Raw genomic sequence first — 24119 nt, 5'->3', positions numbered from 1 at the left:
AAGAAGCAAAAATGTCTTAATAAATTCCAGGACCAGAAATATGGACAACTTTTTAAGCACTAATTTTGCATGTCTGCATAACTATATCAGGGCCTTGAGGGCACCCCCATTTCTGACTACCCTCGCCCAGGCCTCTGGGGCTCCCCCCACCATGCCTACAACCCAGGATCCCATGTCAGCCCCCTGGGGCTGTCAGTCCCTGCCACAGTAATGCTTCAGCAGAGCCACTCTCCTGCTACCCACAGCCCTGCTCAGCTGCGAGTGGCTCAGGCTGGCCCCACCACAGGCCTATGTCTCCATCCCCACAGAGTTACCCAGTGACTGGGGCTGGGACTGTCTTGGGTTCCCCAGTGCCTCCCCAGCAGCTCTGTTTTGCCATCTCTCATGGGAAGACCCCAGCCCTTGCAGGGCCCTGACAGTCAAGTTGCTTTTGCTGGAATTCAGCCAGCACCTTTCTGAGGGCTTTTTTCCTGGTGCTTTCTCAGATATGTGAATACATCTGAGCTGACTAAAAATATTCTTATCTATTATTCAATAATCTCTCCATCTTTCACCTTGCTGCTGGGTTGCTTTGTAAAACTTTAACAATAAGCTCATTTGATTGAAGTGGAGATAAGGAGTCAGCTCATACGCGCAGATTTTTGCTGGGGAACGATTTGTGAAACCCATGTGTATTTGGTCTGTCTGCTTGTTTCAAGACCTATAGACACGACCATAGGTAGTGCCCAAAGAAGTGGGTGCTTGTTTGTTTCCACATACATTTCAAGTAACATAGGACAAACCTGTTCTTTAACCTTTATTTAAAAATATCTATTACAAAAGCACTGAGCTTGACTCTAATACCCAGGAATAGCAAATGAGCTACTCACCAATATGAAGCAATGCTCTAAACAGAGTATTTTCATCACTGTATTTTTTTTATTTGAATGATTCTTTTTCATCAGAATATTTGGCGAATGTATTTGACAATGTTGCCTTAAAGAGCTTATGACAGCCACATGTTTGAGGCTGGAAGAGGGGGAGGAAGGGGGGGTTACTTAATGTGAGAAGATACTGCAGACCGCAACAACCTCTTATCCTGTGTTGGCTATTACGACACGGTTCTGGTTTTGGAAATACATGGTTTCTTTTTTTGTTCCTGAAAAAAAGAAAGGGAATATATTTTCCAACATCATTGTGAGAAGAAAATGTCATTGCCCAGCCTGCAGAATGTGCGCATGTGCTATGCACAGGTGGTGTGAAAAGACCTGTTTCATGAAGACACTTGCTCAGGAGTGATAAGGGAAGCCTGTCTCTAACCCAGGCCATGGCAGTATGTGTGCTCTGAAACACTTGTCCTACCTACCCCAGAAAACTTCACTACAAAGCATCTGAAGGGTTGCCCCAGTACAGACTGGTGGATATCTGTCACCTTCTGCTGCTTTTGCCACCAATGTCATAGGTGTGATAGCAGTGGCTTTTCAATGCTTGCTGAAGAATCTCTTTCACTTGAGATATCCCTCCAGGTTTCCTGTGTAAGAGTACTGAAAAATAAACTATTTTCTCAGGACTTCCTGCAACCACAGTCCCAAAGGAAGGAAAAGTTAAAAGTACTTTTTAAAAAATACTTGTTAATTAAAAATATCTTATTGAACCTCTTTGGCCTTAACTACACTGAGAAAATATACTGATCTAGCACATAACTTGCATAAACTACAGTTGTGCTTAATACTGTTGGAGAATGCCACAAATTTCTGCCCTTGCTCATTCCAAGGACAAAATTATGTTTAACATTGGGATAGTTAGAAAACATTTTACCTCATACATTTTAACACTGCATTTTCCCTGTATAGTGTTGAGCTTAATTACTCTAATTTTGTCTTCAGTAATATGTTTCTGATTTTGTTGTTGTGGCATTTGTTCCCTCAGGGTATTTAGAAATGAGATTCAGCATTTAAAAAAATGCTTAGATGTAACAGACTTCTAATAATGAAATCAATGAAAAGAGTATTTCTAACTATAAATCCTGAATACTTTATTATTAATGCATGAAAAGTTGCTGCTGTTTGTTGGGTACTGAATTTTCCATTCCTGGTGCATTTAACCAGTTACTCGTCCTGGGGATATTCTGTGTGCATCTGGCAATCTCCATTCAGAAGGGCCAGCTGACACGTTTTCCACCAAAGTATATGTCAGATGTGGTAGAACCCACAGGAAACCTTTTAAAACAAGAGGGCTATGTGGCCGGTGCAGTGTTATGGCATTGTGATCAAGAGGCTGGTTTTATTGGGAAGCAACAGCAGACATTTCCTCTGAGATAGAAAAAAGTGCAATTTTTCTTTCACTTATCCAGAAAACTTGGCTTACTCCAGATCTGGAAGGAGGCATGTATGGCTAGGCAGGATTCAGGGACTTTCCAACAGTGGCTCTTCTTCACCTGTGTGCAGAGGTGATACATATATGGCTGTATGTGCATTCTCAGAGTTGGGTTTTTCTTCTGTGGAAACCCTTCTCTACGTTTCCTTGTTGACGGCAGCTTGTCTGCTCTACCCTATGTCTCCCCAGCATTTTTATCTGAACCATTGAGGGCATCTGGAGGTAAAAGGAAAGCCCCAGACCAAGAACTCGAGAATGGGCAGTTCTCACTTTCCCTAATGGCCGTAGCATCAGCAGAGAAGAATCAGCAAAGGTGTCAGTGGGGCCTACACATGCAGATGTCTTGATTTACATATCTGTAGATTACTCAAATAGGATAATGTGTTTAATAAAGGATTATCTTGCTGGGTCTTGTTTTCCAAATATCTGCCCAGAGCAAGTTTTTACAGCTGATATACAATGGCCAGATAGAAATATTTATGGTAGAAATTCTGCCAGATCTTTAATGCCAGCAACCTGGTTGGTGGTAAGCCAAGCCCACAAATCCTGGGTGCCAATATTCCCAGGCAGCTCCACCAGGAAGAATAGGGGTGGGTGCTCATGCAGCACTTTTCACCTTTAGGTGGGTTCGTAGAGGGTGTGAGACCCACTCCTCACCAGCTGCACTCACTGTTGGCTGCAGTGCTGCAGTGGCAGCTCTTCTGTGGCTTGAGGCAGGAATGGTTCTGGTGGTACATGGGACACATGCTGCTTGTCACTCTGCATGTTGCTTGGAGAAAAAAGAGCATGTGCCCTAAGCCAGGACATGCAGCACATCCCAGCTCAGGCACTCACTGCTTGCCATGGCTGGCTACCACATCATGCCTGCCTGGAGACAGGACTTCTCTATCAGACTAAATAGACAATGATGTCTTTATTAAGATATTTTTGATGGAAACACACCCATGAAGCATAAGGCTTCCTAAATTTGATTGACTACCCTGTGTGTGACTGTGGGGGATTTTCTTCCTCTTTTTGATCCTGATTTAATTTCCCAGACTTGGAGTGTTCCCGGTAAAGAATACCAAATATGTAAAATTATATCATGTGTCTAGAGGGGTGTTACTGAATACCATTCAGTGTCCTCATGGAAAAAATGTTGACATGGAAAGCTTATGACAGGAGGCTCTGCCTTTGTGGAACTGCTGGGTACCGTTTCTGTGGACATGTCCTTGGGAGATACTCAGAAACAATGGTCTCGCATGTTGGTATGGACAGAAGCTACCTACAATTTGGATTAAAAGACAAATGTATTTGCTGAGCCATTCTTGATAACACAACAGCTTGTACAACAATCTGTTTGTTATCATTGGCCTGATTTAGCAGCAGGTTATGTTTGGCACATAATGTATAAAAACCTGTGAAAAATAATATTGTGATCTAAGATCACTGAGCTTTAGCTTACATGGTACATTGCCTGCTTTCAGTTAGGCTCAATTCAATGAAAATTAGTGCCAGTTGTGTTTCATTAGTGCACCAAAAAGAGGCCTGTGTTTTCGTTTTCCAGAAAGTTGCTGAATCACATCACTGTGCAGAGTATATTCCTCAAATGGTCTTTCTCTAATGATGGGAAAAAAAAAAAAGGCAAAAAAGAAAGCAGCAGCAAACCTGTATTAAAAGTCAAATAATGAACAATATTATGTAGGTTACATGAGGAAAAGTTTTACTATCCTTTTATTTTATTTTATTAGATTTCTCATGCTACATTGCCTTGGAATTGAAGGGCATAGAGTGCTCCTTTTCTCTTTTACTGCTGCATGGCTTGTGCTTAACTATTTATGTTGCAGTGCTATGACCTGCTCTTCCTCTGCAGGAGACACACACTAAAGTATTATTAGACCTAAGTGCGTGGGGGGGGAGGGGGGAGGAAGCTCTTAGTATAATTTTTTATGTATAAATATTGCATATTTATACCCATCCTTAGACTTTTACTAAAATGTCAGTTATCTGATGCACACTCTGGTGGCCAGTCTTTCCACAAGAAGAACTCAGAGGTGCAACACTGTAAATAATGTATGTGAATTTGCCATGTATTGTGCACTGGTTTTTATTTCTGATTGTTATTTTTAATTTAAAAACACATATACTGCTCAGTCAAGCTCTGAACAGGTGTTTTTTAATTGCTAGTCCTTTGGTCTCTAAGACTGAAACTGGGTTGGTTTAATGACACCCGGTTTCTGTTAAACTTTCTTTTTGGTCACAGCTGCCTATCTGTTTCAAAAAGAAAAAGAATAAGAAAAAGAAAAAAAAGTCTTATCCTCTGTTTTGTTGGACTGTAATAAACACAATAGGGCAGAGGCTCTTGGTACAGGTTTGTGTCATGCTCAGCAAACACAAATCTGTCTAGGACAGGCCTTCTGGGCTTTACAGCCATACAAATAACTGCCAGCTTTCTGGACCTTCAATACAGGTATACATGGGTTAAAGACTTAGAAATTTTTGTGTATGCACATGTGGATTCAAATACACATAATGTTCAGTTCAGTCACATAGCCTCTTCTGACAATAACTAACTATGACATTTCTGTGTATTCTGTCTTTTGAAACTGCTCTGCTTAATGCTGCTTCTTTTATGCTGTCTGTGACATGGTTAGCCTTTTTTCAGTTATTCTTTTTGTTCAACAGGAAATGCCAGGCTTTTTTGACTGTATCTTTCCTTTTCTTCTAGGCAGTACTCCATTGCTTTGGCTGTAGGTGTTGGAAGATTAAATCCTGCTCAGCTTCTAGGCAAGCAAATCTCCATCCTGCAATGTGCAGAGGAGTGGCTGAAGTGTTGGGACACCCCAGTGACTGAGGGAAATACTGAGAAATTCCTGACTCCCTGTAGGGCACAAAGTGTGAACACAAGAGGGGAGGAGGAAGACGGTAGGTGTGGACCCGCAGCTCTCTTGCCCGTGCCCTGAGAGGCAGGTCTGACACTGCTCCCCCTGTTTGCAGGGCAACTGCTCTGGCCCTTGCGTAGGGCTCTGCTCCCTAAGACATCTTCCTTCTCTACCCTTCTCTCTCCTTTCCCTCAGGGTCATCACTTAAGGCTGAAAATTCCTCTTGCTTAAGAAAAGAAGGTGGCCTGCTCCCTCTATAGGCTTCCCTGGTTGCTGCTTTCATGAATCAGCAGCCATCCAGGGGATCAGAGCTGCATGCAGGCTTTGAAGACCGTCAAAAACGCTGAAATAGGATGTATTTTGCATTTCTTTTAAATTTAGATATGGTTTTTGTTTGTGTACATGTGTGTGAATATGCATTTGTGTGTGTATGCCTGTGCATGTGTGTAGACGAGTCATATAGGAGCTGTTTAGTTTTAGTCTTTTTTTAGAACAAGTGCACGATCCTTTTGTGTGAACTTGCTGTTTGTTAATTGTTTCTGACAACAACCTCCTGACTGCATCCTACCCTTGTTAATGGAAGAGATACCATCTGAGCCAGCAGTTCCATGAACTCAGGCACGCTTCATCCCCAGTGCCCTCTAGTCCACCTGCTTTTGTCTCCTCTCTGTCCCAGGACCCTGCCTCCTCAGTTGCGCCAGCACTGCGGTTTCTGGCATCGTTCTGGTAGGAAAAGCAACCTGTATTAAGAAAAACTCCGTGAATAAAAAAGCCTATTTGTAATTTGGATCAGCTCAGTGACCTGATTTACAGCACAAACTCAAAAAACAGTTGCAGAGAAGCATGAGTGTGAAGAAACAGCCAGAGGCAAGGCAGGGATGGGAGACAGACGTTCCCAAGCTGTCCTTGCAGCTGATGTCCCCCTTTTGTGTAACTGCAGCTGCCAGCTTACCTTTGCTCTGGCACAGATATCAAAGGGAATTCCTCTGCACTGCCTGAAGTAACACTTTAGGGAAAAAAATGACACATTGGTGAGTTATATATTAACCATTATAGAGAGTGGCAGAGTAACAAGGCAGTGAGTTACTGATAAAAAAAAATAGCAACATTTCCATTATGTAGAGCATGGGTAATAGCTCCTAGGAAAAAACTGCCCAGCTCTTTCCACTAAATTATACTGCTTTCAATTCTTCCATACTTTCTGAAATGTGAATATATTGTTCAGATATTTTCAATGGTAAATAAATGCCTCTGGCTGTTTCTTGTGGGTAGCTGAGGGGAGAAGGCAGGAAACGTTTTAGCTAAAATGATGCAGTTATTTCCAAGGAAGTGTCAGAAGAGCAGCATACAAGATTTCAGGAGTTATAGAAAAAAATAATCATAGCTGTCATTCAGCATTGTGCTCAGTTTTCCTTCCCAGGGTCTGACCTTGCTTTGTGTTCAGCATTATCAGAGATCTGCTGCAATGAAGTTTATGTACTTACGTCTCTTAGGACACAAATTAATTGCTTAAGTTTAAAAGCAGAACCTTGCCAGAGATGACAAACACAAGTATTATATATCACCAGTTAAATGACTAATGTTTTATTTGTCTTTGAAGTTTCTGGTGAAAGCTGAAGCATGATGGTGAAAGAAAAAATAATTTAAGTTACATAACACCTCACATATGGAATTGATAATGCTCTGCTTTTTTACATTGCTCTTCAGTGGTTATATACATACATATATAATGAAGATGATTCCATTTGGTGTCCAATATGTGCTGTGCATTCATTCAGGAGATTCAGGAGATTTAAACTTTTTCACTGAATATGAGATTTTTTAATAGAAGATCCTTCTTTTGTTCAATATATTCCACTACTTAATGAAAAGAACCCTGTCCACGTTTCAAGTAAATAGTTTGGTTTTCAAGAGACATTTTTTGACCTCAAAACCACAAAAATGATCCTTGCTTTAGAGCAAAATACCATCTTTTTGAACTGAAAAACCCCCCCAAACTAATCCCCCGCTTTGGTTTTCCCAAAGCACTTCTTATTTCAGTAGTGATATATTTCCTTAAAGTTGTATGTTTGGAATTGAATTGCATGGAATTTATGTAGCCAAGGCTTTAAGCATTCTTACATAATGAATAATATAACCAAAATCCCTGAGGTCTTTTTATCAGGAACTCAGCTAGACAGGCACTTGAGGGACCCTTTTTCTACTCCCAGTATTATGGGAAGCATACTCTGCACTTGACAAGGTGAAATAAAAAGGCATTCAGATAACAAAAGACTGGTAATAAATACTAACGTATACAGGAGAGTTGAGGGTAGGCCATGTTCAGGGCAGGATACTGCTCAAATGTGTTTGGGAAGGGAAGTACTGACAGGGATTTCTTCTCCATCCCTTAGAGCTGCTGACCACTTCATTTGGATCAGGGTTGCTCTGGGATGTGGAGGCTGCATCCCCTTTCATCCCACCCTGACATCTTCAAGAAAACAGAGTAAGGGAGATGAATGATTTTGCTTAAATAGCTGGTGCTGGCTGCCAAGGAGGCAACTTGTGACAGAGGAGAAGAGCGGTGAAAGGCAAAAAGGGGTAGCCAGGATTAGGTCAAAAGAAAGTGTAAGCAAAACCAGAGAGAGAAACATTTAGGCAAAGATTTAGCCCAGGGATGAGTGATGCAGTTTCTATGGGATGGATAAAATCCAGGATAGAAGTGTTCTTAGGAAAAGTGTGATTGTTGGTTGGATGCAAGGGCACTGTATGTATACTAGCATTGCAGATACTGATCATCTTTAAGCTGGTGCCAGAGGTCTGTCACATACACCAATTTGGAATTGCTGCCAGTTTTCTGAGTACAGTGTGTCCAGATGATTATTGCAAGTCTGCAGTAAGAAGCATGAAAGCTATGCTTGTATCTGATATTCAGACTCCAAGAAAAGGGGAAAGAAATGTAGGTCTGTTTCGTGACAATTTTGACCAGTCTCATCAGAAAAAAAAGGAAAAAAGCTTTGTACTTGCCCATAAATTAAACACCTGTTGTGATGAAAACACAACATCAGTTTCCACTTGTGGAAATGTTTTGCATACAGGCTTTGGCAACATCATTTCTCCTCACAGGAAGAACACTGTAAGACAACCCAGGATTACCTTTCAGATGGTTATGCCATCACACTACTGTATTGCACTACTAGGGTGTTGCAAAGAATGCCTTACAATGTGGAGCTACCCAAACCTGGCAAGGCTTGGGAGTGGCATAGTCGTTACTGTATGCATGACCTCATTTTCAAAGGAAGATTAGCATTAGCAAACTTAATATGATGGAAAGTTGGGAGGAGTTGATTTAAATTTCATTTCAGCAACAATAGGGTTCAACTAAAAATTAAAATCCATTATTGTTGTCGTCCTCTTTGCCAGTTCTATGTGTAAGTTCAACTAAAAATTAAAATCCATTATTGTTGTTGTCCTCTTTGCTAGTTCTATGTGTAAGTGTTCTTTTTTATTTCAGCAGTGGCAATCGCCATAAAAATCAGAACGAACAAATGTTTCGTGTATGTGCCAAAGGAACATGAGAAAGTGGTGTTCAGGGCTGTTGGTATGTCTATTTGGGCTGCTCAGTAGGGCCATGAAGATCATGCTTTGGGCTGGAGGCAGACACCTGTGTCTGCAGAGCAGAGGAGGGAGCTGCCAATAGCTGCCAGCAGCCAGCTCTGGTATCAGACTTATGCAAAGCATGCCTAAAACAATGCCACTTCTGAATACAAAATTCCCCTATTTCTTTCTTGCTTTAGAGAGAAGAGCTCTGCAGATGTGGGGACAGGGACAAAAGTAGCCAGTATTTGCTCTCCTTCTACATGCTAGTCAGCCCTGTTCATGAGGCACTGGCTCATCCCTCTGGCTTCTGAACTGAGAAAAGAAGATGCTCCTCTTCCAAGTAACTAATGAATCATCCCTTTTAGTACATAGCATGCATGACTGCATTGTTAAAAGCAGTCTTAATCACTCACTGAGAAAAATGTTATTGATCATTTCTCCCTTTTAGTTGTTAAGTGGAAGCCTTGGGAGTTGTGACTCACAGCCTGTGTGCTGTGGCAAGCCCAGAAAGACTTTAGTAGATTTTTAGCTTATTATAGGAACCCTCTGCATCTTATTCCTCACATTTTCCTAGCATAGCTGTAATTTGTAAAAATTGTAGATTTCTTAGTTTTGTACTATTCTAGAAATCCTTGTTTTGCAGATGGACTTGACCTGAACTTTACACCAAAATTCAAAGAAGGATTTTTGGTAGGCAACTGACTTGCAGCAGGGGATAGGGCAAAACAGCTCCTGAGCTGGAGGAAGCCCACTCCTCATTTTGCCTTTAGCCCTGTAGTGGTGTTGGACATGCCGTGCATATAGCAGTTCACCCTGGTTTATGAGCATAGGACTATGTGTCAACAGAAGAGTGAAATAAGGAAAAAAACAGTAGTAAGAGTAAATTCGAAGGTTCTTGTCAGCTTCCTTGAAAGAGAATGAATGGGTCTGAGGTAAGAAATAAATTCTATTGTTTACTCAGAATGGCCAAAGGCAGAGAAAAGTGAATAGGTGAAACGTTTTCAATGCGACATGGGAAAAAATGTATCTGTAGTTATTTCAAATGTAGACAGATATACTGATAGATGTACTTGTGCGTTAATTGCATAAAAAATACTAGACTGAAAGATTATTATTAATGCCAAATGGTCAAGTTTTCAACTGGTGCAGGATACCATAGTTAAGACAGCCTATACCCTCTTAAACCAGTCTTTCTGTTTGTATGTCTACTGTATAACATGGCTGTATTCCATTATTACATCCAACTTATTTAATTGAATCAGTCACTTGTTCATTTCTCCACAAATGCAGAAGAAGCTACAGGGCCTCCATGGAGGAGGAGGAGGAGGAGGAGTAAGACATGTAGGGACAGTTCTGGTAGTGAGCATGTTTGTTGTTATCATTTTTTTTCTGTTATTTCCCCTAAATAACCTTTCTCACTCATTCTGAACAGAGAGCTTCCCCACATGCCCCTCCATGACACTACATGACATACTGCTGGTCAGCAGGTCCTCTGCTCTGCCACCACAGCCTTCCTTAGCTCCTGGAAAATGAAACCGACCTCTGCTGTGAGCAGACATTTAGGAGGCAGGAATAAGGGGGTAAGAAGGCACCCAACTAGTGATTCATTGTGTAATGATACTAAAAAAACATGCATTACAAGACTTCATCATGTTTGACTGTAGCTGGGAGCAAAGGTGATGTAAAATAATGTATGGTAATAGTTTTCTTTCAGCATCTTTGCCCAGCACCAGATAAGTAGCTTTTTGTTTCTTGAGCTGTCATTGTTGGGAAAAGTATTGCCATCAGCTGTAAGTCTTAGAAATATCCTTTGATATATGGCAAGGAAGTGGGATTTATTTTGGGACAGAATCTTGCCCCCCTGGTGTGTTTCTTGATGAATGTGGTCACTTGATGGAAGCATTCTGCCATAGGGGAACAGCCCTTGGGATCTGTCCCTCTGTCAGCTCTCAGAGAATGACACAAACCATCGTGGAGGAAGCAGATGTTCCCAGTGGTATCACAGAGAAAGAACTGACAAGAAGACATTTGAGAAGAAGGGCATGGAAACACATTTGGTGTGTTCAAGGGAGGATTCAGTGAGAGCAGAGATTTAGAGTGAATCTTGCTGGGGGATAGCTCTGGAGAAAAGCCAAGAAGATTCAGAGGCCTCCCCAGCCACCACAGGCTATTGGTAGGGGTTCAGGTTTTGTGTGATGACCCTACAGATGCAGAGCACTGTGACTTGTAGAGCTGAAATCCCAGCCATCCTCTGAATGGGGGCTAAAGGGTCCTAAAAGATCAGTGAGAAGCAAATAGTAACTACAAAATTCTAGCCTTTACATAGTTTTGTCTTGTTAGGAAATAGCCTGGCCCTTGACAGCTGAGAGCGGACAGACCTGCTATAATAATCTGTAACAGTTTTTGCAATGCAGAGATAGTTATAGTAGCCAGCACTTGTTCTTTGTGTGTAGTAAGCACCAGGAAACCAACATGTTTAATAAGAAACAGCAATTTGAACTTCTGACTGAGACTTCAGTTTGAAGTCTCTTTAATACTCTTAAAATATATTTCAGTTTAATAACCTCATTCAGCATCAACTTTTGCTTGGATCTGAGAGCACCTTTTGATATCTGCTGTTTCTTACATTTATAAAAGTAGTACTTAAACATCAAAGGAACCTTTAAAGAAATAAGCTTCTTGGATCAATTCAGTAAATTGCTTATTGCAACTAATTGCTTACCACTTCATAAAACACCATACTCTTTTATGGCTCTTCCTTGCAAAGTCCCGGTGAGACTGAGATAACCCCATATCTAGTATCCCAATATTTAAAGCATAAGATTGTAAGACTCAATGCATTTTTTTCCCTTCCTTTTCCCATGTATTTCTAAGTCTCAGGCCTCCTTGTGAAATTTCAGAGCCAAGCCATTGCATTGTGCATCTGGAGGATTCTCCCTGGTTCCCACACTCAACCATGTCTATGGTTATGGTCTCATCCACCTCTCGACAGGAACATCCACATGCTATCCACCTTTCCATGTCAACAGAGCCCCAGGCTGTGTTTCTACCTAACAGGAACAGCAGTCCTTAATGGGGATCAAAAATGAGGATGACCAAAAAAGCCCTGCTCAGTCATGAACCATGTGTAGTGGGTTTTCTCTTTCCTTCATGTAGACTGGAATATTGATTTCAAAACCTCACTGAGGTCAGGTCCCACTGCGTGCAAGAGATCCAAGAGTCCAACATTCTGTATTGGGAAATTTCTTTGAATGTCTTGAAATGAAACACTGAATGCCTCCTCATTTATTTTTCTGCCTTGGGCCAGGCAATAAAATGAATGTCCTGTACAAATTACTGTGGACATCATATTGCTGGGCAGCTGGGAAATGATGTAGCAGAAGATGATCCTTGCCTCCTTCCTAAAGACAAATGACATTTTTACCCTTATATTTTTGCAACTATACTACCAGAATGTGGGAATACACTACACAAGCTTAAAAAACTAAGATTTTTATACAAATCAGTATTGTCTGATTGCCTATCTAAAAAAGGGCTTTATTATTCACTATGAGAAATCTCTATATTTGATCAGAAACGTCTAATATGAATAAAATGCCCTAACTTCAAAGAGTACACTTGATTTTCCATTTCATCATCCAAATCACCTGGCAAACTCATCAAGAGATTTTGGTGCACTGAACGCATATTCTAGACAAGCAGTTAAACCACCGTTAAGACGTTTTTTAGGTTGGATGATTTAATTTGGTTTTTTAATCTTAAATCTTAAAAAAAATATTTATATGATGCTTTTCTTGCTTCTTTGGTTTTAAAATTTTTTGAGGCAGAGATGGCCCGTGCTAAAGCCTTCTAGAATATATAATACCCAGTTTTGGAGGAGCCATTTCAATGCCAAGCTGGAAGTAAGGAGTGAATATTTATTTTTGGAGCAGATACATCGCTGTCATTGCTCTTACCATTACAGCTAACAATCATCTAAGAGAAGAGAGGTATAGAGACCAGGCTGGGATTACATGGCTTGGCAAATCTGGCTTCAGAGTACTTAACCATAGATCAGAAAAGTTACCAGCACAAATAGCAAAATTCTGGGTGTTGTGCAAATTTATTCTACCTAACAAAACATATTAACATTGTTTTAAAGCAGTAACTTTCTTCTGGCCAGCTTTATAATGGATTTGATGTGGGAGATTTTTGCCTGCAATCAACTTACAGTCAACGGAAAATATAAAACTGCTTTAATACTATAACCCACACTCTTCTTAGCTCAGATAAGCTAAGTGGTGCACGTGTATTTGTTCCAGATTAAATTTGTAAACCCAGTAATGCATCTAGCTGGCATTAATGGATAGGAGTCTCAGCTGTTGAAGGGTTGATCCTTGATAACTGTGTAACCACGTGGCATTTCATCACACCACAAGAAATGCATCTGTTACCTTTTCCTTCATTGATACCCAGTGCCTCTTTGCCCTAGTCTTTAGTATATACATTTTTATTTTCCATTAATAAATTAGATCATTTGGGGTTTTTTTTTCTTCAGTAGTTTTGCAAATTGTACTTACCCTATACCAGAAGAAGATGAGTGAAAGGTCTTACTCTATTTTTTTAGTGTGAACATTTTAGCTCAAAAAAAAAAAAAATCTTAACTGAGAAAGATTTTTAATCCTCCTTTGCTTATAACCAAGATTCTTCCTCATGTCTAAATAATTACTACAATTGCTACATAGACAGGTTTGGCTAGTACTGCAAGAAAATCAAGGGCTGGCCAGCCAGCATTTAGCAGTGTGCACTTAGCTATACACCTTAAAAATAGCATTTTGGTTCATAGATGCAGTAGACTGCTAAGATTAGAATACAAATCTGGAAGACTTTGAGAGGCTTTAATCACAGATGCCATTAAGCATTATGTCACTAGTGTAATACTATGGGTATATTATTTACTGTTTTAAGAAAACCTGTCAACCTCCTTTTATAGTTAAAATTTGGCCTCTTTATTTAGCAGCCTGTATTCTGACCATTTAAAAATGTTTAACTGAATTGCTGATGCAACACATGTACACAGTGACTCCCAATAAAGCCAACATTTATTGCATCTACTTATATACAAGGCCATGAACAAACAGCGCATTAATGCTCAAAGAGAGAGGACAGTGTTTGAAGCAGTGCTGTATGGACCTTCCTATATTAAAAAAACTCAAACAAATAAACAAAATAACCCAAGCAAAAGCTCGTTATTGCACTTGGGTAGATTTGTGTTTGAAAAAAACCAACCCATGTCAAACCTTCAGCATTTTTTGTAGTTATGCAGAAGGGTGACCAAAATGATGCCCCTAATTATTATCATTAAATCTTCAAACATTAAATCTTCATACACTGAAAATTCATCTAATGTTTGTGCTGTAACTAGGAAAGTCTTACTAAGGTTAATTTTAATTATCGGTAATACTGACATGCAACTGATCACTATTTCCCCTACTTCTTTCATGTGGCATTCAAACCACTTCGCTTAAAAATCTTTGAAATAGTCTCAAACATGCCTAGACTGATGGAGACAAATAAGTTTGCATCTAAAAGGAGGGAAAGAGAAGCTACATATGTATATCAGTACATGCCAAAGTGAACAGATAAGTAACCCCAAAGAATCTGTTATTTAAAGTATTTTAATTTTACTCTGCAGTGGAATTCCACAAAACCTCTTTCTTGTTCCTTTTGACCTATTTTCTGTGCCATTTACTGGAAAGTACCTAGAAGAATTGCCAACAAGTCCTAATGTCTCTGGAGTAGTGGTATCAGAATGGCCATGGTATCACCACAGCTTTTTATGGTGGAATTTGCAAATGTTTCTTTTGTGGCAGGCTTTCAACTTTATGCAGAATAATTTCTTAGATGAGGCATTTTGCAAAGAGTGCTCTGCATGACTCAGCAGCAGATTTTCTCCATCTCAGATTTTGGTTATATTAATATCAGGTTTATTTTTTACATGAACTTATACATATTTATAACTTAAGTTCCCTTGCATGCTGCTGGGCTTTCTCTAGTTCCAGTGCCTGTCTCTCCAGCTATTCCAGCAAAGCTACATGGCATACACTACACAGGGATTCAGTATTGAGGTGGATGGAAAAACAATCCATGACTGGAGCATTTTTTTGTTGATAATAGGGATAATTCTGTTATTCTGTCCTTAACTGGGGTTTCTTAGGGAGAGCTGTGCAAATTTTACAATGTTCAGATTCCGTAATACTAGAATGAAGTCATGGCTTCGAGCTCTTGGATTTGGTATTAATGCTAGCCATGCATCCTTTATTAGTACACACACTCATTACTCATGCAAGTAATTGCACTGACTTGAAAGAGGCTCTCTGTAGCACAGGAACCGGCCTTGAGTCGCCAGCTCTTTGTTAGTGACATCACCACAGAGTCAGCCAGGTTCTAAAGCAGCTGAGCAAACACACTCCCTCTAATATATGCAGGGTGAAGTACTGGTGCTCTGGCCAATGCCTTCAGTACCATGAGTGAAGAATTGAAGAGCTGTTATTTTTCCCTCTAGTGAGAATGGAATGGGTCAGGAACGATTGGTGATTAATTCAAGAATAGACTAAAACTACCCTATGGGTTTTGCCTAGGCCCTTAGGGAAGCAGAGGTAGCTTCTTGTGCCTTTCAGTGTCCTTTCCCTCTGCTCCCCACCGCACACCTTTTGAACCCATGCAGCAGTATACCGCTAAACTGAAACAGGCATAGCTATCTCAGAGGCAGTTACATTTCTTGGGTGACAAAATTACTGACTGGGTAGAGGTGAAAGATCCATGTTTGTGCTACCGGAAAGATCAGCAAGTCAAGCTCCTGTGCAGCTCTGAACTGATCACAGCACATCCTGTGTGGTGGGGATCTTGAGTGACCCTTGGAGAGACAGAAGGTGAAGTTTCTGTAAAGGTAAAGCTGTGGGATATATTTTTCATGGAACAATAGATTTAATGTCTTTCACTGCTCATAAATCATTTGGTTATCACCACCTAACTGATTGCAAATAAATTTATTAATTTACTAAATATTAGTAGTAATATTTGACTCTTCTATAATGCTTTTCATCACAAGCATCCAGTATCTTTTCACCATAGAGAGATATCAGTATTTCTTTTTTTTTATAGCTGGAGAGTGTTACACAGAGGACCATTTTTGGGCTGAGTAGAAAATTATATACAGTTCCCAAGTCTAAGATTAGTGCCCAAGCCACTGATTATTCTGAATCTGCTAACAACAGTTTAAAACCAGCCTAAATATTTTTCCAGGTTAAACACATTTATTTCTGCTACTAAAGCAGAGGGGGAAACAAAAAGTCAGTAACAAAATACTGAGAATTCAGTCTAAACTGTCAAACTCTTCCGAAGGCAAGATATATGCTATAATTTCAATACTTGTCTATTTTCTGTTTTAAAGTATATTCTATGTAAATAGTAAGATCAGTAACACAGATTTTTGAGAACTCTGAAAAGCCTTTTAGCTGTTCTTAATATCTTAGTTCTCCTATGGCTGCTGTGGAGTAGATGTACCCTATTTATGCAGGTGGCAGGCAGGGAGGGACTGGCAACTAGTTGCCAGCTTTAGCACTGTATGGCAAGGTCTCCATACCCCCATTATACAGCAGTTGTCCATATGTACTGCTAAATAGCTCTGCCTTCAGCTGAAAATACATTTTTGCCCAAATCTGCACTTCATAAATCTTCCAAATTTTATCGTACACCTTTCATAAAATCATCAAGGTTTGTAAAGACCTCCAAGATCATTAAGTCCAACCTTTGACCAAGTATCACCATGTAAATGAAGCCGTATCCTTTAAACAAACTGTGTTCAACTGATTTTCATAGAGCTCAACTTGAAAGGAGAGAGATTCAGAAAAAGATATGGGTAAATTTGAAAGCTAATTACTGAAAGCCTATGAACAGCACACAGTGACAGTCAAAAATGTATAGTTAAAGACCTAGGAAAAAGAAAACCAACCAGAGGCTGATAACTTTTATAAACAGAATACTTAAAAACATCTTGGAAAAAATGGGATACTTTTCCAGTGCAGCATATTGTGGATCAAAGGAGCTTGTGACCAAGAGATTTTGAGGTCAGAAATTTTACATGACTGAAAATAGTCATCTGTATAAACACTGAAAACATGTAGGACAATAAATAGCCCAGAAACTTGTAGGCCAGAAGTGTAAGCAAGCATATGTACTATGCATATACCACACGTGTTCCTTGCCAAGTGACAGTGGTTCCTTGTAACCCTCAGTTGAGGAAGAAGATTGTGTGAACATCAATTCTTGTGAGCCATGGTTCAGACATCATTGCTTTTTATTTGACTATATGTATAGCCATTAAAAACAAAGAACAACCCCCCAAAATCCTAACAAACCCTGTAGTTATTAATTGGAAAATCTGAGAAGTGCTGGTACACACCCTGAATACTGCTTGTACAGTCAAAAGAGTGATTTCAGTTCTGTACTGAAATAAAAAAATGCTGGCTTTGACAGATATGCAAGAGGTTGTTGTAGTTAAGACTCTCAGCCTTCAGCTTGTGTTTAAAGGATAAGGTAGGTACCCAGTTCCCAGCTGGTTTTGGAAAAATCTTTGCTGTGATTGTGTTCTGAGACTTTCTACCACCAACTGACTCCTTAGAAAGGCACCTTTTAACCCTCTTGTCACCAAACCCTTAACAGAGTTTATGAGCTTGGACAAAATGAAAGTTTACAACTCCCATGCCTGAGGACACAGCCTATACACTAACAGCTGAAAATTCTGTTGAATTTTAGGAGAGTACATGATATGAATTCATAGGCATTACCATACACATAATAATTAAAACCAAGGACTTCCACTAGAAATGGCACAGATTTAATTTTTTCCCCCTAGATCTCTGCCCCAAGGGTGAATTTTTATGTGTATTCTCTGGTGCATAGTAAAAGCAGCCACACTGCAGTCTTTCCTTACAGGCAGGATTCCTCTCCCTGGCTACCTATTTAAATGTGTAGGAACTTAGTATCTTTGAGCCTTGTCTGACTGCTGTATTTGATTGAAATTGGCCCATAGATTAACAAGTTACTGAGGGAATGATGGTTGGACAGGGAGACAGATACATGTGTTCAATCAAACATCCGCACAAGGAAGGGATCACGTATTTCCTTTCAAATCTTGCTAAGAAAATCCTCCTCTGATATAAGACTTTTAACTAGTGTCCTCAAATCCCTATCATCTTCCACTGAGCACTCAGGAATTGCTAACCTAGGAGAGTAAAAAGCATTCTACAAAGATGGGTTGGTTAAGTTACTTGGGTCTGGCAAATTGAGCACTCCAGCACTTTGTTGTGTAGGCTGTCACTCTTGTTGAAATACCTAGTAAAGAGAGCGATATACTAAAACTTGCAGTCATTTCTGTTTAGATTCAGAGTAAGAATCTATGGTCTGCCTAAATATTTAACAATCCGCGCAGCTGTACAAAACCAATCTTATTCCCATTATTAATCCCAAGTACAAAATTCAGAAACAAACCTAACTGCCAAATTTCAAAGCCATTTTGTACTATGGACACATGAAAATGTGTGTGACTGAAGTCACCACTCATCAGCTGAAGCCAAGTGTGTGTGTGCTCTTAACCTGCCTCAGTTGTGGATCCAATGACATTAACATGAAACACACTGGAGCCTGTAGCTGGAGCCAACTGAGTCCAGTCACATAGCGCTGCCATGCTTCAAGCCTCCAGCTGCGGCAGCCAAATCCTTCTGGTCATGTGCTCACAAGGCACCCAATGTCTGAGGATTTTAGAGTGCTTAGAAATGTCAGCTTCTGAGTGGAAAAATGTTTTTGATCTTTACAGCACAACTGGTGCTCTGCTATGATATTTGTTCTAGTAGGCACAATTAGTCATTGACCAAGTTTGTTATTTAACTCGTGACTCTTTGTCTGGCATCCAACATGTGAAAGTTGCAGGTTTTGGATAGAACGGGGAACTGTAACTTGTTGAATTGTATACTCTAGAGGGTACTGGTATTCCAGTAACTCTCCTGCCACGTCTGATGTGGGGTTTTGCTTCAGCACCTACGGATACCGATTCTTTCGCAGTTAAAGTGATGCTGTTCGGTTGCACCTTTTTTCTTTCTTTTTTTTTTTTTTGAAGGTAGATGTGTGTTTGTGTGACTAAAATGTTATTTTCTGATATTTAAAAAACATCTAATGGGTCATGCCTCGAGGTCCTCTTTTCAGCTGAGAGCTTGAAGCAAGCAGCTGCTTCATCAGAATTGAATTTCCGGTTAATTATCCAAAGAAGTTTGCTTCAACAGTCCTCACTGAACGCGCATTTCTCAGTACTTTCAACGCCGCACGAGTAACAAACAACACGGCGCTGCACTTGCGCTTCGCCTCCTTCTGTGAGCCCCCGGCTGCAAGCTCAAACTACAGTCCTTTTCCTTCTCTCGGCCGATGCCAGATTGATGCCAGTAGCAAGGGGCCCGCAGCTGTCGGGTGCCTGGGGCACCCCCAGAAGGGGAGAACGGCCGAGGGCAGACACACCGCCGCCCTCCCTTCTCCCCCGCCCTCAGCAACCAGGACGCGTCTCGGGCGGCGGAGATCCCGGGCACAGCGCAGGGACACAGCGAGAGCAGCGGCGCTGGGCCCGGTGCGGCGGGAAGGAGCCCGGCCCGAGCCCCCGCGGAGCGATCGGGGCGCAGAACCCATCCAGTCCCGGGGGCAGCCCCCGCCGGCTCGGCGCGCTCCGCGCCTCTACCCCGTTTTGCCTTCCCCGGCTCCCCGAGGCCGGGAGGTGACCACAGCCCCGTCCCCGCGGGGCCCGCCCCTCCCCGGGCGGAGCGCGGCGGCTGCCCCGCCTCCCCGGCCGCGGCGCTGTCACGGGGCGACCGGGCCGCACCGGGCTCCTGCGGGGCGGGGGCGGCGCTGCGCGGGGCTCCGCGGCTTCCCTTCGGCCTGGCCGCGGCCGCCCGGCGGCATCTGCGCTCTACCACCATGTTCAGGCGGATTCTGCAGCGGGTAAGGCAGCGAGAGCCGCCCCAGCGGCGAGGGCGGCGTGCCATGCCGGTGCCCGTGCCGTGCCGGTGCCGCTTCCTGGTGCCGGCCGTGCTCGGAGCTGCGCTCCGTGCGGCGGAGCCGGAGCCACCGGCCCTGCCCGGCCCGTCCTGCGGCGCAGGATACGTGTTAGGGCTGTCGCGGCCCCGGAGGCCGTGAGTTTGTCCGCCCCCGCCCCCTCGCCGGGGGACGGCCCGAGACCCGACGGGACGGGCCGGGCCCGCCATCCCGGCTGGGGGCGGTGTCGTCCCCGGGCGGGGCGGAGGTGCTGGCGGCGGGCGGCTCCCCACGGCCGGGCCTGTCGGAGGGGCGAGGGGCGGCCCTGACCGGCGTGGCTCCTTCCCGTAGCGCGGCGGCGTCTCCGCCCGCCGCCTGCGCCCGTCGCCGCGGCTCGGCCGCCCGAGCGTAGGGCAGGATCAAGGGAAGCCCGGCCTGGGGAGAGCCGCCGCCGGGTCCCGCGGTGATTTCCTCAGGGGCCGGCAGGCAGCAGCTTCATAACGCCGAGAGCCAGCCCGGCAGCCACCGTCCGGCTGTCTCCTCTGTTTTAGGAACCGGCTTTTCCGGCAGCTCTGCCTGACTTGGAAAGCCAAGTTGTGACACTCGTTTATGAAACCCTGCTCGCTTGCTCAGATCCCCGCGCCGGTGCTGGTCGCCTTGCAGTTGGCCTGCGGCTCGGGTGGGAGCTGCCCGGAGGCGCTGGCGCAGGGCAGGTGCCGGCGCGGTCCCGCTCCGCGCGGCCGTCACGGCCGGCGCTCGGCGGGGGGATGCGCCCAAAAGGGTTGAGTCACGCCGGCGGTGGGCAGGCAGCGCTCCAGATCCCGCACCGCAAGAGAGCGGTTTCGGTGTTACCCAGGAGGCGCTCTCGGATAGAGGGGAAACCAGCTTCTCTCCCCGTATCATCTGCTGTTGCTTCCAAATCGTGCTGTCTATGTAACACCTCCGTGAAAGAGTGTTTTATTGGAAATGCTGGCTTGCTCTCCTTATCTGCCATGCAAAGAAGCGTTGCTACAAGAATGAAAGTTAACACAGGGGAAATAAAGTAAGCATACCACCAACTTTTTCAGTGTAAAGCATACCTCAGATTATTTTTCGGTCATAGACCCTGAGCAGGTGAAGATCTTGGTCTATTTGGAGCTTCGTGTTTACAAGGAAGAACTTCCTTCCTGAAATTTAATGTGAAGCCCGGCTAGCAAGCATGGAAACTTAGTACAGACCTAATTAAATATTGGCAGCAGTTAACTGGGTGTTTATTGGTTCTGAGAAACACCAGGCCATCAAGGAAGGCTTCTATGAGAGAGGAAAAAGCTTCATACAGTGCCAAAGGATATTTGCCCCAAGTATGAATTCAGCTAAACAAGTCTCATAAAAAGCTGAAGTCAGTGCAAAAGTTTCTGTGTGAGAAACAGACATCTTTTCCAAAAAGATTGAACAAATAGTTGTTTTCCAGTTGCTCCTGAAAATTATAGGATTACAGGAGAGCTGATTTTCAAGAAAGATGAAACAGACTTCTTCCTGCCCAAAAATGGAATAGAGAAATGCCAAGATTTTTGGAGGTGTTAACCTTTTAATTGCAGAAAATAGCCATGCTTTTAAAAATTCACCTCGTACTAAAAGGGGCTTTAGACATTTTGTAAAAGTAGTGATTGCGTGCACAACCTCGTACATACATACTATTTTGACTTGCAGTCTGGTTGGCAAACTGAAAAATACTTCTGCTGTACTTTGGTATTAAAGATGAACCCTAGGTTTATGTCATATGTTTTCATAAAGATCATAGTTATTAATATCTTTCATGTGTCTCGTGCATTAATTTGAAGCATAAGGAACCTCTTGACCCTTTTATTGTCCATCATTTGTATAACTGACAAAAACCCCCTGCCTTTCTGTCACTGAAACATAGTTTCTTGCATACCTATTTGGTTTGTTATATGATTATATAGGTGATGCCAGCCTTTCTAGACAGAGAGCTAGTCATTAATGGTAGTATAACTTGAGTTATAAAAGTAGGTTTTTTAAAAAAGGAATTCTTTATTACATTCCTTTTGTTGTAACTCATCTTGCTGACATGCTGCAAAGGAGGAAGACAACAACTACAAAGATATGGTGTATAGTTTTAGTTATCTATCTGAAATTCTGATGCCTGAAGTTTCAAAACATCAGATGTTTCTTTTTTATACTACTTCTCTACCTTGATCACCTTTTTGTTTCTTCCACAATTGTAATTTCTGTTTAAAAGCATCTTCACAGTGACTTTGAGTGACATATTTTCAAAGTAGAAAGTATTATATACTAAACATTACTCATTTAGTTTTTGAGGTTAGTAGCTCCTTGTTGTCTTTAACTAGCTCCTTATTTTACATCCTTTCCCTACAAGTTGTTTCTAAATTTTATGTGTGTTTTCAACATGACATGTCAGGGATCCACCTGTTTTGTATGTTTGCACCGTAAAACCCCCTTTCGTACATTGTTGCCACTTCCTGGTTTCATGCATTGTTCATCATGCTGATCTAGAAGACGGTAGGTTTTCCCAAAAGACATCTGTGTGGAATGTCCGCGACACAACTGTCCTGCTCAAGTAGTTTGATTTTTGTCAGTGGATTCCTTGGAGAGCAGTCTTTTCTTCATTGTGCTCAACTCCAAATGCCCTTTGTGGGCATTGTGTCATCTGTCTCTTGTTAACCTACTAGCGAGGCAGTGGCAGTTGCCTCTGGCCTGTTAAAGCAGAGCTCACTTCTTGTATTTGAAGAAGGGGGCATTTATTTTCAGCTGATAGAAAACTGATTACTTTGACCTCCTTCTGAGCCTTCTTCCCATAGCTCATGATTTTTTAGTGAACGACTCATCTATTGGACCAATGTGACTGCTATTTACGTATTTACGTTTGTTTTTGTCTTCATTATGTGTCTTTAACTGTTGGCAACTGTGCTGTGTTTGAGTGCTCTCTGTTGCTCTCTCTGTTCCTCTATTGCTTTCTGTTTCTTCGAGTTTTTGGTCTTGACATCCTGGTGTCTGGGGGAGAACAGGGCTTTGCAGACATTTCTGTAGCTCAGGTAGTACAGTCACCTTTTCTCTTACTCCAAGCTCAGGCATTTCAGAGATATTTACTTGTCTGAAATCATTGCACCTCATGCTCGACTTACAGTTTTCTTTTTACATTTATAATTGCAGGGCTCACTAGATAACATGTTTACTTGGATAGATGCTGAACTGCAGCTGTGCTTCTGCCCTCTCCCCAGGAGTCAAAGGGAGCATGTGTGCCTCTTCCTGGGCACAAAGTCTGCTTGTGTGATGGCATGATGGGAAAGAAAAGTTTTATGCCCTCTGAAGTCAGGAGTCATTTCATTTTACAGAGTCATAAAGTAGCGTCACACTGCTTTAGAAGTAAATGGTGTTACTGTTCTGTGTGGCAAAATACCCTGTTCCTAGCACTGAGAGTTCTTTGGTAACAAGGGCTTTGGCCTTCTTACCTTCTCATTTTTGTGTCTTGTTTGTTGCTTCAGGACCTTTTTATGGTTGTAGTAGTACCCTTATGTAGTATTTAAATCTGTGCTGGAAAAACTGTTAAATCTGTATTTGCTCTCATTTTCTCAAGGCTTTATCTATCTTCAAAGGTTTTAATTTATTCTGAATTTAAAACTGCTGAAAAGAGTATTCTAACTGAAAGGGATGTAGCTATAGACAGATAAATGACTATGCAAAAATGACACGGTAGTGGTCCATATTTATACTCCCTCATTTTAAAGCATTAGCTCAACTCATTCATTATATAATTTTCTACTCTCTTTCAGAAAACAAGCTGCAATCATTGTCATCCTTTTTGTTGTTAATGATATTTCTTTATATTAGCTTGCAGTTTTGAGAAAACACAGAGAACAGCATTATGAAGTTTAGCATATTACTTCTACAACTCTAGGGCTAGCAGTAGAAACATGCTTCTCTGCAAAGTAAACAAATATAACTGACAACTAGGAGAGAAATATGCTGGATCAAAGACTAACTTTGCATCAGTCTTTCAACTCCAGGCATGCCTTCAAGTGTCAAATGTTAATTTTGTAATTGTGCACACGCAATTCCACACAATTGTGCCTGTGTGGAAATTTTCTTTTCCTCTGGGATTAGTAAGTCATTCATTTGCTCCCCTGTATAGGCCATCTGAAAACAAAGAATGTCATTCTGAGTCTTTTTGTAGATCACAAAGTCCAAATTGTTCAATATGTTGTGATTCTTTTTTTTTAAGGGAATGTGATACCACAGTGGTATATGAGC

At 42.0% G+C, this 24119-nt stretch overlaps 1 protein-coding gene and 1 long non-coding RNA gene across 3 annotated transcripts in view; both read left to right on the top strand.

Moving 5' to 3' along the window:
* The window catches only part of LOC120411972, a 129055-nt gene extending 120394 nt beyond the window's left edge, over positions 1–8661 (top strand). The window contains exons 16-17 of the long non-coding RNA XR_005604608.1: positions 5063–5259; positions 5412–8661. This is a non-coding gene — a long non-coding RNA (uncharacterized LOC120411972). The remainder of the gene's footprint in view (positions 1–5062; positions 5260–5411) is intronic.
* An 11040-nt stretch (positions 8662–19701) lies between these two features.
* The window catches only part of EEA1 (early endosome antigen 1), a 69181-nt gene continuing 64763 nt past the window's right edge, over positions 19702–24119 (top strand). For both annotated transcript variants that reach the window (XM_039570157.1, XM_039570155.1), the window contains exon 1: positions 19702–19817. In XM_039570157.1, coding sequence (XP_039426091.1) covers positions 19794–19817 — 24 coding nt within the window. In that variant the 5' untranslated portion in view covers positions 19702–19793. The remainder of the gene's footprint in view (positions 19818–24119) is intronic.

This window comes from Corvus cornix, chromosome 1A, assembly GCF_000738735.6.
Source record: "Corvus cornix cornix isolate S_Up_H32 chromosome 1A, ASM73873v5, whole genome shotgun sequence".
Taxonomy (NCBI): Eukaryota; Metazoa; Chordata; class Aves; order Passeriformes; family Corvidae; genus Corvus; species Corvus cornix.
This window is presented reverse-complemented; position numbering and strand designations above follow the sequence as displayed.